Source organism: Anabrus simplex, chromosome 3 (assembly GCF_040414725.1).
Source record: "Anabrus simplex isolate iqAnaSimp1 chromosome 3, ASM4041472v1, whole genome shotgun sequence".
Classification (NCBI taxonomy): Eukaryota; Metazoa; Arthropoda; class Insecta; order Orthoptera; family Tettigoniidae; genus Anabrus; species Anabrus simplex.
Genome location: NC_090267.1, coordinates 360,571,328 through 360,589,465, shown reverse-complemented (window position 1 = coordinate 360,589,465; position 18,138 = coordinate 360,571,328). Strand labels below are relative to the sequence as shown.

General features: G+C 35.9%; 1 protein-coding gene across 8 annotated transcripts in view; it reads right to left on the bottom strand.

Moving 5' to 3' along the window:
- Nucleotides 1-18,138, bottom strand: part of LOC136866373 (palmitoyltransferase ZDHHC2) — a 364,730-nt gene that overhangs the window by 169,585 nt on the left and 177,007 nt on the right. For all 8 annotated transcript variants that reach the window (XM_067143256.2, XM_067143257.2, XM_067143258.2 and 5 more), the window contains exon 6: nt 14,576-14,708. In XM_067143256.2, the coding sequence (XP_066999357.1) occupies nt 14,576-14,708 (133 nt within the window). The remainder of the gene's footprint in view (nt 1-14,575; nt 14,709-18,138) is intronic.

The window sequence follows — 18,138 nt, the reverse complement described above, 5'->3', positions numbered from 1 at the left end:
CGCTATGAACGACGACGCAACCAGGTGGTGTGAGGTGTGATTCACCAGGCAGAAGACTAAGGTGATCAACAAGTTCCAGGACTTTAAGAAAATGTTATAGACATACTGTAGAAGGACACAAGAGTGAAAGTATTGCAGTCCAACAACAAAATGGAGTATCTGAATTCCCATTTCAACCCATTGTTGAAGGACTCCAGAATTTAACATCATCTCACCATTCCTAACTATCTGGAACAAAAAGGAGTAGCAATGAAGAAGAACCACATGCCACTCTCATTCATCCTTTTGGGTGGAAGTCATATCCACGGTAAACTACAGTACGCGAACCTTCTCTTGATACCAAGTTTTACGGGGGTAAGGAGTAAGGAGGGACCTCTCCCAGTTCCGGGTATACTGCTAAATGAAAATAAAAACTGTTTTTCCAGTCTTTGACCGGGTCAGGGATGTAATGAATGAACCAGATATAGGTTATTATTACAATGGGGTCGCCACTCCCAAGGTGATATTCATGACTGATAAATGATATGAAATGATAATGGAGAGTGTTGCTGGAATGAAAGACGACAGGGAAAACCGGAGTACCCGGAGAAAAACCTGTCCCGCCTCCGCTTTGTCCAGCACAAATCTCACATGGAGTGACCGGGATTTGAACAACAACAACAAAGAGTGTTCGCGGCTGTCTGCGGCCTGGTTATTCTAGCTCTGGAACTTTGGACTGTTAGATCAGCACTGTAGTACTGTTCTTTAAAAGTGAGAAACACGGTTTTTCACTTAATCGAGTCTCATATGTCAGCATTACTTTTAAACGCAATATTCCAACTGACGTCACTGTAATGACCTATGATGGCTTCAGTTGGGAAAACTATAAAAACAGTCTTTTTGGGGATGTAAAAAAGGCAGCTGGAGAGTGAGTGTCTGCCATTATAATGAAAACTCCTGAACTTGATTGTGACTGATGGTAGGCAAGAGGTCTCACAATTACAATGAAAATTCACTAACCCAGTCTTCACACACAAGAAAAAAGACATTAGGTGACTTTCTGTCGCATTTCTAGAGTAACATTAAGAACTATGCAGTTTATTACAATCTTCCTCACATCGTGTATACTATCTATCCTAGAATGCTGTATACAATGTAGAATTCCGTAGCGAAGCATGGGTACAGCAGTTAGTTGTAAATAAATTTGACACTAGCAGCTCAGTGTTAAAAAAAAAAAAAAAAAAAAAACATGCATGCATACAAACAGTTTTAACAGAGGAAAAGCTAGACGACATTGGTGTGAATCTTGAAAGGTCACTCAATAAATCACTCATAAAATTAGCACAGCAATTAGGGGTTTTGGTTTCTTCTGCACACAGAGTTAAAAAACTGTACACATCAAACCATACAGGTTTACACGGGCCAATTGTTTAAAACCTGCTGATCCAGCCACACAAGTAATATACTGTGAGTGGGATCTTGCATCACTGAACGATCGTTTATTCAACCCACAGCTTATGTTCTTTCCGGATGAGGCCTGGTTTTATCTTAATGGTTGTGTGAACAGTCGTAACTCTCGCTATTGGTGTGCAGAAAATCCAAATGGTATTTATGAAGTCCCTCATTATGATAGGAAGATTGGTGTTTGTGTGTTGTTAGTGCAAGATGAATAACTGGACATGTTTTTTGTAATCTCACTAAATAATAATAATAATATTAATAATAATAATAATAATAATAATAATAATAATAATAATAATAATAATAATTAATAACCACTGCAATATGATTAAAATAATCAATTATGAATAAAATAAAAGTAAAACAAAAAGAAGTTCAGAATGATTTAGAAGAGCTGAATATTACAATGAAGCAAATTGAAAATAGAGAAGAAAAAAGGATTCTCAAGAACAAACAAATAAGATTGTCATTAAAAACTGTACAACACAATATGTCATATCTGATGAAGAAAGGGCAGCCAGGTCAGCCAGAACGAAGAGGTTTAGGGAAAGGAAGAAGATGATGCAAGCTAAATCTTCAGTTAATTCTTTGTTAACATAAATGTATTTGGGTTTGATATAAGTGCTCCAATGTGGGCGTAAACTATGTAAATAAATAATAAATAAATTTTTAAAAAATAATCGCCTCACACTCGGGCGTCAATTGTAATCTAATTCAAAATATATGAATAAATAACTGAATAAATTAATAAAATAAATTAATAAAAATAATGAATCGAAATGTCCATCATATGAGCGCCAGAGTTCACCAGAATGGATCCCTCATATCTGATAAGAGCATGATAATTCTCTCTCTCCCAGGGCATGTACATAAAGCTGTGCACTCGTACATCTGCTTCAGGCCTTACCTAACCTTCTGAAAGCTACTAAGTAGGTAGGATGCACCTAGATTCATCAATAACTCCACTGATTTTTAAATAACTATTAACACCATTCCTTAAGCAGCCAGCCCCTGATGTGAATGGTTTGGAAATATCACTCATAGGGTCAGTTGGTGCGTGCACATCAGTGGGCTTGGCAGACTGATAGTGAGCAACTTCTGGCTCGGTGAGGAAAGCAACGGGAAACTACCTCACTCCTTGTTTCCCTAGTACACCTCTTCAGTGATGTCTAGGCCATCTATGACAGCTGAGGATCAAACCAGCCTTCGGACTGAATACCCAACATACATTCTGACTAATATCCGTGCATGGGCACCTCATCAACACACCAAAATATACATAAAATACACTCACAAAATACCACTGGAAGACTCCATATTTACACAATTATCAACAACAACAAAAACAGTGGGAAACCAAAAGCGAGGACCAAGTTACCATTTGTAGTCAGACCGATGAAGATTAATTACAAAGCATTTATATATGAGGCGGTCCATTCCAAAACTCGTCTTATCCATCATAAGTGATTTTTCAGGAAAAGCGAAAAACCTGTAATTTTTGTAATATAAGTCTCACTTGTTTAAATGTATTACGACGCGTTCAAGTCCAATGTCATAGGGTCGTCTTACTGAAGAATTATAAATATAATTAGTAGAACGTCAATAAATTACATTTGTATTTTGGATAAGACGAGTTTTGGAGCACCCAAAAAAATTCAAAATATATTACCTCACACAACTTATTTTTAAATAAGAAAAATGAAAGGATTGAGAATATAATGTTGTAATATAACTCACCACTACACTCATGTACCTTTTTGCTATCAGTATAATGATATTCACAAATAAATTAAACACAGCAGTGTGATTTATCATATTTACATCCTATCCATAGTATTTGGAGAGAATTCTTCCTTTATAGGCTACATTGCACTCGCAATAGAAGTAACTTGAACAATAAAACATCACTTTGTTGTTAATCAAACTCTCAAATCTGTTCCCTCCTCTTGAGGTCCATCATAAAGAATTTCTGTTTCTACAACAAGATTGTTTTCGTCTACAGAAATTGAGGTGAACAGATTCTTATAAAAAGAAAGCAACACATTCCTATCCCAATCCATTCTAAAATGCTTTTCAAGCAAACGTTTTACGTCCTTTACTTTGGCGGGATTCAAGTTTACTCCCGGCAATAATTCAGGTGGCATTAGCATATCTCGTCAGGCGTTTTCCCTTTTTCATTAGCGATTTTCCTAAACCGATGTCTGAGTTGTAAGGAGGTTCTCCTCTAAGGGTGGCATTTCCCAGCGAGTCTTTGCTAATAACAAATCGTTTCACTGAAGAAAATTCACAGTGCCAAGATGCAGGCATTTTCATTATATTTTCAGAAACCATTTTCCAATTGTTCACCGAGGAGTCTCTGCCAAACTTGAAGACTTCAGCATGTTTGCTAAAGATGTCTTCATATTCTGCTGGATTACAGATTATAGAGCATTTCCATATCTCTCTCTCTCGACTTGAGTAAATACCCTGTCAGAGGGCAGAAATGAGTGGCCTGTCATAGGAAAGACCAATTCAACACTTTCTATATTAGGCGGAGCTGTGTGTGTCAAGAAATATGAGCACATTGCAATCATTGTAGATTTGCGGTTCTCGCACGAATTCGTATAGTACTGAAGTTTGAGAAATCAGTTTGTGATAATCGATGGTAAACTGCAGATGTCGTTTCATTAGACCCCTTGTTGAATTCATGCTCCATCCATGTGTATGTAAAAACATTCTCCTTTGTCAACTTGGCATGTGAGGTACCCCTCACAATGGTAAAATTATAGGTGTACAATTGGCGACTGTAATAGGCAACCTGATCTGGAACTTTTGGATTCACAAGATTCTTTTGGCAGTCAAATGAAAATATTGCCATGCTATCCCTTTATTCTTGGAGCATTCTGAAAAAAGCTGCAGCCCTTAGTTAGAAGTTCCAAGATTAAATCATTCTTCAGTGCTACGTTAGAACTTTCAAGTTTAATTTTCTCCTCGAATTCTAAGCACTTTGAGCAAGCGTCAGTAACTGGTGTTCCGAATCCTATGTTGTAGCAACGCGTAAAAATTTCACGGAAGAACCACCGCTTCACCCTGAGTTCTTCAGGCGACTTGTTGTTATACATTTTGTAAAGCCTAGCGATGCTTAAATTTCCAGGTAGATACTGTCTGACCGGTGACTTTCCGCAGCAATAGCGACTTTCACAACACTGCAAACTTTCAATGAAACGTTTCACGGAGTGCTCCTTTTCAGTGTACTCTGGTTTTATCCTAGCTCCTCCCCTCTTTTCTGTTGGAAGTTTCCCTGTCGTGAAGGGATTTCTGGCAATCCTCTGAACCCGATCTTTCCTGACATGCAATACATTCAAGAATGTCTTTTGGCAGACCTCAATGTGAAACTGTTCTGTATTAGCAAGTTTTATATACCTTCCACAACAAGAGCAATATTTTCGGTCATCTTAATACACTCTATTCACAGCACAAAACTGCATGAAAGACTAACACAGTCCAAGAACAAGTCAAAGAGGGGAAAGACTGGCATAAAACGCGGGTAAATTGTAGCGTGAGTCACGTGCTGAAATTATCCATTCCTATTTGTTGATTGTATATGGCGAGTTTTGGAACGACAAGCGCCGTGGATAAGGCGAGTTATGGAACAATAGCCTAAGTTTGGTGACAGATTTCTATGGGAAAAGGCGCGTTTTGGTGCTTAATTTTGTGTTAGGACTATCACAAACATCACCAAGAAGGCAATGCTACCTCTAACTCATTTTTTTAAAAAAATGGATAAGACAAGTTTTGGAACGGACCGCCTCATATGTAGATGAATACTCTTCACTGTTTCTGTGTATCAACATAACTTGCATATTCTCATCATTGGCACTTGTTATATCACACAGATACTGTACCTTATAATACTGTGTTCACTGACTCTTAACACTTGGTTTAAAGATACATTCACTCGACCAACACGCGCTTGCTGTTCCAGAATATAAATTGTGGAAAATCTGAAATACAGCACCTCATAGCTCTCACCAACATATAAGAAACCAAGTTGCCACAAGTGATAAAATACCAAGTGCCTAAGCACTCCATAGTTTGTAGGTCAACCACGTTCCACAAACGTTACATCTCCTCTTACTACCAAAGCTTTCATTCCCAGTCTCCGCTGTTTTCTCACATGCCTATATAGACCTCAGCTTCCCTCGACTCGTTCATGATGCGTCTAGATTGATGTTGGCCATCCAATCACGAGTGGAAGGTCTTCTTGTCATTCCAAGAACACGCCCCAAACCACTTACAGATCCCAAGACAATAACAACATCAACGGACTCTGGGCTGTTCCACATGACTCATACAAAACTTCTGAGTTGTAAATAACATTGTTTTCCCATCCGTTTGTACAAAACAAGTTACTCATATCCCATACAGAGACCTTCCAGCTTAAATTTATTAAGAATAAATATACAAACAACAACAACAACAATCACAATAATAATAATAATAATAATAATAATAATAATAATAATAATAATAATAATAATAATAATAATAATAATAATCATCACCATCATTGGACTGGGAGGTACGCCTCAACCCTGCACATTTAAAAGAAGCGCCTTAAGGTACTCTATCTATCGAACAAAACATCAAACTGCTAATACATAAAGTTGGGGCAATGTTCAGAAGATGTCACTACTGAATAACTGAGTAATATGTTATTTCAAAGTTTCCTAAACTGACTGAATTTCTTTTTCTTTGTTTTGGTGTACATCAAGAAGTCTGAACTTTTCTCCATAGATGTGTCTACTATAAAAACTGAGGTTTTGTGTTTATAGGTTTTTGCAACTGACTTTCATTTATTTTGATACTTAAAGGATTGCAACACTTCCTTCTCATCCCGCCAGTTTTTGAGTCTGGCCAATAAGAAATGTTCTGTATTTATTATTCAGCCAATCAAAGGCTTCTTGTAGCTTTTTATTCTGCCAATAAAAATGAGAGGGTGTGTTCGGATTTAGTCCAGAGCCTTCTCGAACCCTCCTCTCGGGTATAAAAGCTGTGGCTTTTTCAAGCTACCTTGTCTTATTGATAGTAGAAGTTCTGAGTCTGTGTGATAAGACAGGAGGCGGGGTGCCTCATTCTTCAGCAGGCAGAACATCAGCCCAGGTAATGGCCACCAGTTTTATATCTCTGTAGCTATCTCCGCAAACTTACCCGAGGGGAAGGTTCTGATCTTTAACTATGTAACCATCTGTTTTCTAAAATGTAAACTTTCTTTCAGCTAATGTAAAATTTCATAAAGACTTAAACTGTAAATTCAGGGATAGAGAGTGCGTTGCCCTCTCGAGTTCCCCTTCAATTTGTCTTGAGGTGACTACGATTTTGTAACTGTTTTTCTTCCCATAAAGCATTAATTAACTTTCCTTCTAGTCACCTCAGTAGCTTGGGATTAGCCTTTCTATCATTGGGCTGCAAGCCCAAGTAGGGTTTTAAAACTTGGTTTTTAAGAAGCACAAGTGTACGCCTCCATACATTTTGAGTTTGGGCTAGTAATGTTAACCTGTTATTCTTTTTCACGAAGGTCCAGTAGTATGGGTACTAGATACCCATCATCATCATCATCATCATCATCTGCAGTTTCCAGTTGTTGGCCGGGTCTGCTTTAGACACCCCTGTATTAACTAAATTGTAAGTGGTAGACTGTGCTTAGAGAGGCCAGAGATTGTAAGGTTTTGTATAAAGTTGCCTTGTGTAGGCTGTAAGAAATTGAGAGCCAGTCGCCTTTGTTGAGTTCAGAGAGGATGTAAACTATTTTCTGATTTTAGTGTAATATTGAGTGGTGCCTTTGGAAGGCCTCAAATTGTATCTGTTGGAGCAACGTGCTGTGAAATTTTGTGTCTAATTAAACGCCACTTTGGCGACATTGTAAACTTGAAGCCCAAATCTGTTAAATTCCCTATTTTGGGGTTTTCTATTCTGGTACCAAATTGTCATTGTACCTGATACATTGGTTTTCCTAAGTGAAGAATTTTGTTAAGTTTTGAGATCTGAAAAGAAATATAACCTTTATTTAAAGTTCTTAATTAATTTTTGATATCGTAGTTAGACCCATTCAAGCCCACACCTTCTTTCACCTCTCTGCCTTCCATGGATAACCCCGGAATAATAATAATAATAATAATAATAATAATAATAATAATAATAATAATAATAATAATAATAATAATAATCATAATAATAATAATAATAATAATAATAATAATAATAATAATAATAATAATAATAATAACAACAACAACAACAACAACAACAACAACAACAACCCCTACATCTGAATACAATGCGAGGGTGTGAAATATGTGCTATCACATTTTTTTCATGACGACAGTAAATGCAGAGGGGTACCAAGATGACATGTTGATACCGTTCTTACATCAGTTAACGGAAGAAGATAACTCACGTGGGTGGTTTCAACAAGATTCAACCCCTGTTCATACAGCAGAAGATTTCCTTTCTTACAATCTTGGAAGTGTTTGCAGACAGAGTGATCAGTGCTGATCTATTTCCCCCACATTCTCCAGATTTAACAGTGTGTGATTTTACTCGTGGGATAAACTGAAAGAAAAAGTGTATCAAACAAATTGTTGTGATTATTGGGATCCTATTATTTGGACTCGGAAAATGGCAATGAAATTGTATACATGTAATGTATTTGTTCATTTGTTTTCCCTTTTGTTTCTTCTCGGTATGTGAATTTTGGAATTGTTTAATTTGTTTGATGTTAATATGATTTTAAAATTATTCAATTGTCATGGTAATTCTGGTGCATACTGTACCACACGCGCCACATCGGCGTGGGAGATCTCCGGTTTCGTAAAGTTGCATCAATTTCGTAATTTCTCGAGGATTCCCAAATGTTCTTGGTCAGCACTAATTTCTGTGCTCCAATTGGAGAAAATAAAAGTGAATGTGATTGGTAGGTGAAGGAAAACCCTTTAGGTCTGGTACCCTTTCTCAGAAGTGTTTTTGAGGGGGCTACCCACTGAAGGCGCTCTGCTCCATGATTATATTTTAAACGTTATTTCCTTACATGTACATCTTCACTTTAATGTAAATTTAACTTTCTCTTAATTCTTTCAAACTGCTTTGGTTTTTAAAAGTATCGCCACAAACAGTGGAACATCATGTGCAGTGTTCCGGTGAAAATTTACATAACTTATATCTAAACTCATGGTATACTGTAATAACAGCTGTAATAATGTCGTCAAATTTTAATGGTGTATTTGTTATTGTTTTATATTTGAATTTGCATCGAAATTGTTAAGTAAAGTTTAGGATTACATTGACTTCTCTTCTTCAGTACTACCAATACCTTCCACTTCCTGGATATGGTTCCCAGCCGCTTCCCGGTTATCCTTTCGTAAATACAAAGTATGTTGCAAGTGTTTATTTATATATCCACCTATTCAATACAAAGAGATCTTTTTAGAAATTAAATATTATTATAAATGTTAAGGGACATGTTTCGCCCATATTAAGGGCATCATCAGCCTCAAATTCAAACCTGTATGGTGAAAAATCAGGATCCTGATTGCTCTTACAAGCCATAAGAAGAGGATATCATTATAAGTGTCAGTCTAAACATACAAAATATTAGAATGTCCTTGGCTAAATTTGCAGTATCAAGCTGCATGTCATAAGTTCACAAGAATATACTTTCCGGAGCGTTGAAAAACTTGTTGGGGTAGGGCAGTAAACAGCTCAGTCTTTATAATGAAACAGAAATGAGCCTCCTTGAAGATGATAAGAAAAAGCAAAGCTGATACACTGTTACAGATGTCAATATCGTATGTTGTGATAAGACAACAGATCTCTTAAACGGCTGTTCAGCTGCCTATAGTCTATTTAACTGGCTGAAGGAGTGAAAGTCGAATGTGTTATGATAATAAGAGAACAGTCTTCCTTACGTAATTGTGGGAGCAAGGAAAAAGCATTTGGTTGTCTATAGATGTATTTATCTTATTTGAAGGACGAAAGTCGAAGGTTTATCGACGTTGATAGAGCTCTTTGGTGTGAAGTCTGTAACAAGAGGAGAGTGAATGCCCAGGAAGGTATTTTTGAAGAGAATGTGGGTTTAAAGAAAGATAAAACATGGAAAATGTATAAAAACACTTACCCTTTCGTCTGTGAAGATGTAAATCAGTTGTGGAAAGGTTAGTTGAAGAAAAATAACGTTATGTGTAGGTTCATTTATTTCTTTGACTGTTAATGCAGTTGCTATGGTAGCGTTGAATGACTGACACTTGTACTTCTGGTATTGTATCGATGTGAGATTGGCGGAGGAGGGTGTGGTTGAGGGGAGGGGCTAGGCGGAGCGTTAAGTTTATGTGTTGTTGGTTGCGAGAGATTTACATGGTCGGACAGGGAGGGAGTCGTGTTGGGTTGCGGGAGAATTGTGAGGGCGGGCAAGAAGGGAGTCAAGTTAGTTAAAGTAGTGGAGGTTCTAGAAGATGTTAACTTAAGATTTTTAAGAATGTAGTTATGTTTTGAATTTAGAGTTTGCAATAATTTGGGTAAACTTTCGAATAATGGATTCTTGACTTCAATTAAATCATTGAGGTTTAGATTTTTGTTGTAGTGTTGGTCCAAAAATATATAGATGGTTTCAAGTTCATTCATCAACTTTCCTTTGTCTACTCTTTTAATAATTGTGAGGTCTCTTTCTATTGTTGTGAAGTGATGTCCTGTTTCTTTCATATGGGAGCTCATTGCTGAAAATTTATTGTGCTTAATGGCATTATAGTGTTCTAAGTACCTAGTTTGAAAACTCCGGCCTGTTTGACCAATATAAGAGGCGTTGCATTGCGTGCATGTGAGCCTGTATATGCCTGATCCTGAGTAAATGTTTTTGCTTGAATTGACTGTGTTGTGATTAAAAAATAATTTTTGGTTAGTGTTTGTTGTTCTAAAAGCTATACTGGTATTTTTGTTTTTTATTGGGTTCAAGATCTGGTGAACATTTGGATTGTTGTAGGTGAAGGTAACGAATCTGGATTTTTTGGGTTTGTCAGGGATGAGGTTTGTTGTTAATTTGAATTTGACCTTATTTATTAAACGGTTAATCATTTCAGGTTTATATCCATTGATTTTTGCTAAATCCTTTATATAATTTAGTTCTGTTTGAAGGTTCTTGGGTGTTAGAGGGATTTTTAAAGCTCTGTAAAATAAACTGTGAAATGTGGCCAATTTATGGGAGTTAGGACGTAAAGAAGTATTTTTGATTGTTAATGGGGTGTGAGTAGGTTTTCTGTAAATTTTAAAATCGTTTTAGTTTCTGTGGTTAAAGTGTTTATAATTTAATTTCGTACATGTTGATATGCCTTGTGTAGTGTACATATTTGGTAAATGCACAACGGTAGCAAATATTTTCTCCTTATTATTTCTGTAATTTGTAACCCCAAGGGGAGGTTACACAAATCCTCATTGGAGGAATTGAAAGAAAACAATAAGAATGAAATCGGAAACATTACAGTGCCAGAACTCACTCGCGTCAGCCAGAATGTGGTTATCAGATACAATGCCTGTATAACCCAGGAAGGACGACACTTCCAGCATCTTTTACAAGGTAAGATTTCATACAGGATTGTATACACACTTAAAGCAGGGCGGCCGCGTGTGATATAAGTTCGGCTGAGGCAACTGCCGTTGTGCTGAATAAAAACACCATGCACCCAGTCTTAGTTTATATGGGAGACCCTGTCAAGTATTCAGAAGACTTTAAGAAGAAGATACTATTTTTTGTGTAATTGAAAATATTTTGACAATTTATGTTGTTTTAATTTTTAACACATTGGAGAGCATGTCTTAAGGTGGCATATGAGCAGGCAGACCGCCATATTTTGAAGGTTTTTAAAAAATTGTAGAAAATAGTAGGTAGGTTGCAATTGTAACACGTATATATCATCAAAAAATTAAAAGTGTCTATTCTACAGATTAAAAGGTTGCATTAAGATCTACTGGATACTTTTCACATTACACATTTTCTAACGCTATGCCTTTTGCAACAACAACAAAAAGTCTGACAACAAAGTCTTAGAAATAATGAGCTTGAGTGCAGAATAGTTTGAAGCATTCAGGGACACAAAGTGCTACAAAACACATTGGATACCACCAGTATATCTCTTTCCTCGTTACTTTCCCATTTTCCGCTTTTCCTTTATCTGCGCGGGCTTTGCAAGTGCATCCAAATCACCAAAAATACCCGGTGAATGTGATTCAGTCCCTGCCTTTGAGTTATCATCGCTTGTGTCACTTCGTTCTAAATGAAAATCCAGTCATCTGAAGATCATGAAACATTAGCTAAATAAACTACAAAGTTAAAAATCACAGCTGGGTGGAATATGATAGATTAGGTTATAAATACCTTCATCACTAACACGAAGTTCGAAATCAGGGTCTAAATCTGAATCATCTATCTCTTATTCTGAACCACTGTCATCAAAAATCTCTTCTAAAATCTCTACAATTCCACGTTCATTCAATGATACAATCATTATAGCAGAAACAAAACGCAGTCTAAACACTTCGCACGATGTAAACAAAAGTCTGAAAGCGCGCGCCTTGAGCAACTGAACGCAAGACTGGAAGCATGGAGTGTAGAAGCGAATTCGAGCAAAAATAAGGTGCTATAAGTTCGAGAAAACAACGACAGAGGACATGAACGCACGGTATAGCTGTTATAAAAGTTCTTTAAAGTGGTATGTATACTTTCCGAGCGATTCTTGTCCTGGCTGTGTTGACAATATAACAAACACAGGGGCCCGAGTTAGACTCAGGCGCGGTCAGTCTAAGCTGTTACCCCACCCCGATACACACTCGGGCTCGGTCTCCAATGTGTTAAATTGTTTGATAGTATACTGTTAGTATGTAAATGAATCAAGTCCGCAGATTATTTGGTGAATATTTGGTCGCTGATAAAGAGAATGAATGCAATTCTTGAAACATGGATGATAGCTTAATTAAAAACAATGAAATAGTATTTTAATAGTATTGACAAAGCACACACATTACCAGTGATTTCTCAGTGTTGCTATTAGATAAAAGATAAACACAGACCAAAGTAAACCATAATGGTTAAAATAATATATTACATTCCAATATATCACATGGCATAAATATGTTATATTATTATCGTTATGTTTCTATATGCAGTACTGTACAGTTTTAAAATAATAAAAATAAAATTAGGTAAAAATAAATGTTTTCCTTTCATCTGCAGACAAGTGTAATTATTGAGTCAAATATTGTAAATTCATTGCACGAAAAAAATGTGCACCACGAAGGAGCTATTGTAGGGGTACCGTAGGTACAGGACACATTAGCACAAAGAAAACATCGAAATATTGTACTACAACAAGCATTTAGTGCAGGGTAACAAACACTTGCAAGATAGTGCCACTATTCTCCAGACTCAAATTCAGCAGTTGTATGTATCCAGGCAGAACCATGAACACCACTTGTTACCAATCCGTAATATGCCATACCGCTCATTCCTGGCAGAAGTTCAAACATACTTAGCATTACTCAGGATGTAATGGTTGACGCTGCCAGCGAAGCCACAATGACAGATCCTGCTCTGCTAGCCACCTGGATATGGTACTAACGGACATAGTCAAATCCCCAGCTGCCATGAAATGTCTCTGGATGGTGCTCAGCGATACCATTTTTTTTTTAACAATTGGCTTTACATAGCACCAACACAGATAGGTCTTATGGCAACAATGGGATAGGAGAGGGCTAGGAATGGGAAGGAAGCGGTCGTGGCCTTAACTAAGGTACAGCCCCAGCATTTGCCTGGTGTGAAAATTGGAACCAATGGAAAACCCTTTTCAGGGCTGCTGCCAGTGGGGTTCGAACCCACTATCCCCCAAATGCAAGCTCACAGCTGCGTGCCCCTAATGCACGGACAACTCACTTGGTCACCGATACGAATAGAGTACTTACAGCTTGTTGCAAGATGAAACGATCCTCCCTGCTGGTGGCCCACCAAGATCGACCCAAACCTTCTCTATGTATGTGTGCACCCTCGTATTACCACTACATCCAACATCGATGTGAAGTGTAGTCAGAATGGTTCAAGTGGTGAGCAATGCACGTCCTTTCTACCCCTCTTAGTCCAACGATGCGGTCTGTCTCAAACTAATCTAGCTGGTCAAAAGCTTGTCAAATGTGTCATAGGGGCAAGCTGCATGTTCACTCAACTTAGCTCTGTGGCTCACATTGCTACTAAGGCCTTATTCAATGTTTTGTATCTGTGGATGTGGGAGCGACATATATGCTATCTAGTAGCACTTCAAAGCAAGCAATCAGCTTTAAACGCAAAGGGGACACATCAGTCTATGACGATTGTACGTGGCAACCTTCGTTGTACTCAATTCATGGTGTCCATTTATTGATTGATTGATTTATTTATTTATTTATTTATTTATTTATTTATTTATTTATTTATTTATTTATTTTTTATTTTTTATTTATTTATTTATTTATTTATTTATTTATTTATTTATTTATTTATTTATTTATTTATTTATTTATTTATTTATTTATTTATTTATTTATTTTTTTGAAAATGAGTGAAATCTTAAACCATATAATATTCATGTTAACAATGTCAATAATGGATACAATTTTATATTTTGAGAAACATGTCTACCACATAGTATAAAATTGTGATTTACAAATTAATAACTGTAACTAGTTTAAGGTAAAGTAATGGAAAGAAACAAATGACAATTTATACAGAGAAAGATATGAACAACAATAAGAATATATAATAGTGTAAACACAATGATTGGTCAGCATCGGAAAAGAGAGCAACAAAAAAAAAAAAAAAGATACAAGGACAATCTCCACATTTTCTCATACTGCCTTCTCCTGGTAGAAATGGATCTGATAATGAGAGCATCAATCTAGATGTGGAGATTGTCCCTCTCCTAATAAGTTACCATGTTTGTCCTTATCTCCTTTCCTACTGCTCACTCTTCCCATGCTCGCCTGTCATTGGTTTTATGCTATTATGTCATTCAATCTTTCGAACAAGGTACAGAATCTAGTGTCTCTAACCAATAACAAAAATAAGTCAGTGAATATAGAACATTACCTAAAGTCGACCTGTTGTGAAGAACGAGGTAGCAGTGGTAGACGAAGAGAGACACAAGACTGACAGCAAACATCACTGCCACAAAAAACAGAAACAAGATATGGAAACGACCCATATCCTTGTTTAAGTCTCCCTGAAACATTAAATATTTGCTTCCATGACATATACATTACAGCAAATGATAAATGGTGTGATTCTCAAAAGTTAATTCAGGTTGACAGCATATCAGGAAAAAGTTTATGTCAGTGATTCTCACACAACTTCGTAAGTCAGAAGAGAGTAAGTGTTTTTTCCATTTTCACTCGCTATCCACCACATAATTTAGAAAATACACACTAAAGTTTTTATCTGAAGTCTCAGATTCCTTAGTGTTCATGATTCTCATCTTACATTTGTGCATATTTTCTTTCAATAAAATTATTAAATCTCACCACCAGCAAGAACAATTTACTCGTAGAACTTTTTTTAAACAGTTGAGCAGGTTCTTATTCTCTTCATCACTAGACAAAAACTTTTATTTTCATGAACAATTAAAACTGTTACCAGCCACAATTTTTAAATGTTGTCTAGACTCCATCATCAGGTTGTGAAATGATGACATTTAATTGTTGCTGTACATGATACAAAATTGTTTTCAAAGAATATTTAAAACTATTTCATTTAAGAGTAAGGGCTATGTACGTTATAAATTTATAACATCTATGTTGGATCAATTATGTGTGTGTTGTCTCAGAAATATACAGTTGCTGCTAAAGTTTAATATTAATTTAAATATTAATTTTTAATGAAATTTATCACTCAGCATGTGTTGGGGATCTATAAAATTGATATCTATAAATTTCTAGAGTTCCTAAAATATTTTATTTTATCCGTTTTGGATATGTGTGTAAAATGGTGAGAGAATTTAGTATATATGACACTTCATATCCTGGGTCATGCTCATGTGCAGCAACTGCTGATTTTTCATGCTGCAAGTTCTTGAAATCTGATGTAAAATTCTCTTCCAGTTTATCCAATGTAAAAACATTCACAGTTTTTACAGGTAATTTTATATACATCGGTCTGCCTGCATTTATCTGGTGCATTGACTGGGTGTGGTAGAATCTGGAGTACACAATTTAATAAAAATTGTGATTGGTAACAGTTTTTATTTTTCATAAATAATTAATTCACAGTCACAAGCAAAGCCTGCATAAAACACGTTATGTTTAAAGAAATTTTGTGGCTTAGATGATGATGATGATTATTATTACTTTTAAAACAGCATGTAAGAGCAATTAAATGGTTTAAAAAATTAGTAAATTATAATTAATAATATTTTCCATTCAGTCAGCCAGGTTCTAATGAAAAAATTTTCTAAAAGACACCGTAATAGCTTAGGATTATTATGTACACATTTCTCAAATTGCAGTATCCAGAGTGTGACACACAAGTGTTCACCATTTCCTCTTAATAATTCTTTATCTTTGAAAGTCTTATCACACAAAGCATCTTCCCTTCATCTTTGATCTCACCACCTCCGTCCAACGTTTTCTTGATATTGTTCATTCTCTCCCTCTTTTCACCTCTCAGTATTTTCACACTTTTTTAGTGTCATTTATTTGAATCACATGCCCATAATACTAAAATCTGCATTATCTTATATTACAAACAATCAAAAATACCTTGATATCTACTTCTTTCCTATTTTACTTAATTTCTGATCTTAATTTTGTAGCCTGTGCAATGGCTTCTACATTCACTAGCCATGCGTCTTAGTAGGTGTGTTACCTGTAGTTCTCAAATGATGAGCCCAAACTAGCACACTGAGGCAAAATGCTGGCAACCAAGAATGAGTTAACTGGAAATCTTATCATTTCCAATAATGGAGCAATTATATTGGAATTATGAATTTACTCATTCAGGACAAATATTTCAAGTTCCCAACAGAAATTGATATCTACACAGTGTTGATAAACTTGACCATAATGGATGCTGTATTTATTCATGTATTGATGTGTCTAAACCTATTAAAAACTATTTAAAATAGTATATACTTGAATCCACCTTGTCAACACACTTTTATCAATGAAAACTATTTATTCATTGAACATGTTTCAGAAACATAATACATTCCTTTCATCAGTGATTATTTAAGTCCAACTTATTTACAAATATCAAAGAACAAAAACAATATAACACTTTCTGTTGTTTAGTCCAGAATGTGCTCTCCAAATGGTTGAAATTTACTGACATTTCTAATGATATAGAATTAAGTTTAGAAATTTATCTTGCTCAAAAAAAACTTTGAATCAAGTTCGAATCAAAGAATAACACATAAGAACCTGTTGTATAAACTAGTATTTAATCATTTAAGGAAGAAAATGAAAAAAGGAAAAAAAGACAAGAATTGAAGATCTTAAATTTATTTAGGAAGTGATTCTCACTCAATATCATCTAAATATTACAAATTTTGTAATAATAATTTTCCTAACATAGCATTAAAATTTGTTTATTCATTGATATAGTGAAATATGATATAATAGTTCTTTAAATTTTGCCCATGCTATATGTGTCCAAATGCACAGAAGTTCCAGCAATGCTTCTTTAATACTTTTGCTAGGAATGACACTGTGAGATCCAGAGGTCAACTATTCGGTATAAAAGCAGCAAAGACGGTTCTTGAAAGGTATGTTAATGGACACGTCCACCAGCTGTAACATTTTTAACAGACTCAACAAGGTGGCTATGAAAACTGGCCAGTATTAACTTGGCCTTCCTCCGTAATAAAGCTCCAGGACACTGACCCCTCACTACTCGAATTCAGTCCTCCATTAAGTAAGATACTATCCATCCATTTTCTTGAATATGGATATGAATTCCTGGAGGGAACTGTACTTTGGGTATGTTTTCCTCTTGAAATATCACATACAGAAGAAGTTCTTTTTTCCATCTGCAGTAAGAGCCAGCAACATTGTGCAGCAGAGTTTTTTCCCTCCTGTTGTCTTAATTACGATATTAAATGTGCCATTTCATTTACCATAATATTCCGCACCATGTCGAAAAATACCCGTGTTTGATCAGCATTTCAATCTGTGAAAGCAGAAATCCAGATTGCTGCCAATCACATATAATAAATCAATGAAATTCCACAACTTTGACCAAATGGTCTTTCGGGAGTTGGTGAGAAAGAGTTGTTCTTCGTAGGCTCAGTCCATGACACCTCATAAAATGAGTAGTCCATCCTCTGTTGGCTTTAAATTTCTGAATGGAAATTCCATGTCTTTCTGCAACATCCTGCATCTTCACCTGTATCATTTCATGGCTTCCAACCATTCCATTGTTTTTTAACTTGATGATGTGGTCCAGCACTTCTGACTCATGTCTTGAAACTTTCCATATTTAGGTCCATGAAACAATTGATTAGTCACTGGAGCTTTCAATAATTTTTCTTTTGATTGTGTAAATAAACGATCAATCTGGTATCGACATTAAATTGTTGCCCTGCTGCACGAACACTATCTCTCTCTGTGGAAGGAATCACTTTAAGTTTGAACCCAGCTAGTTGCATAACTACTATATTT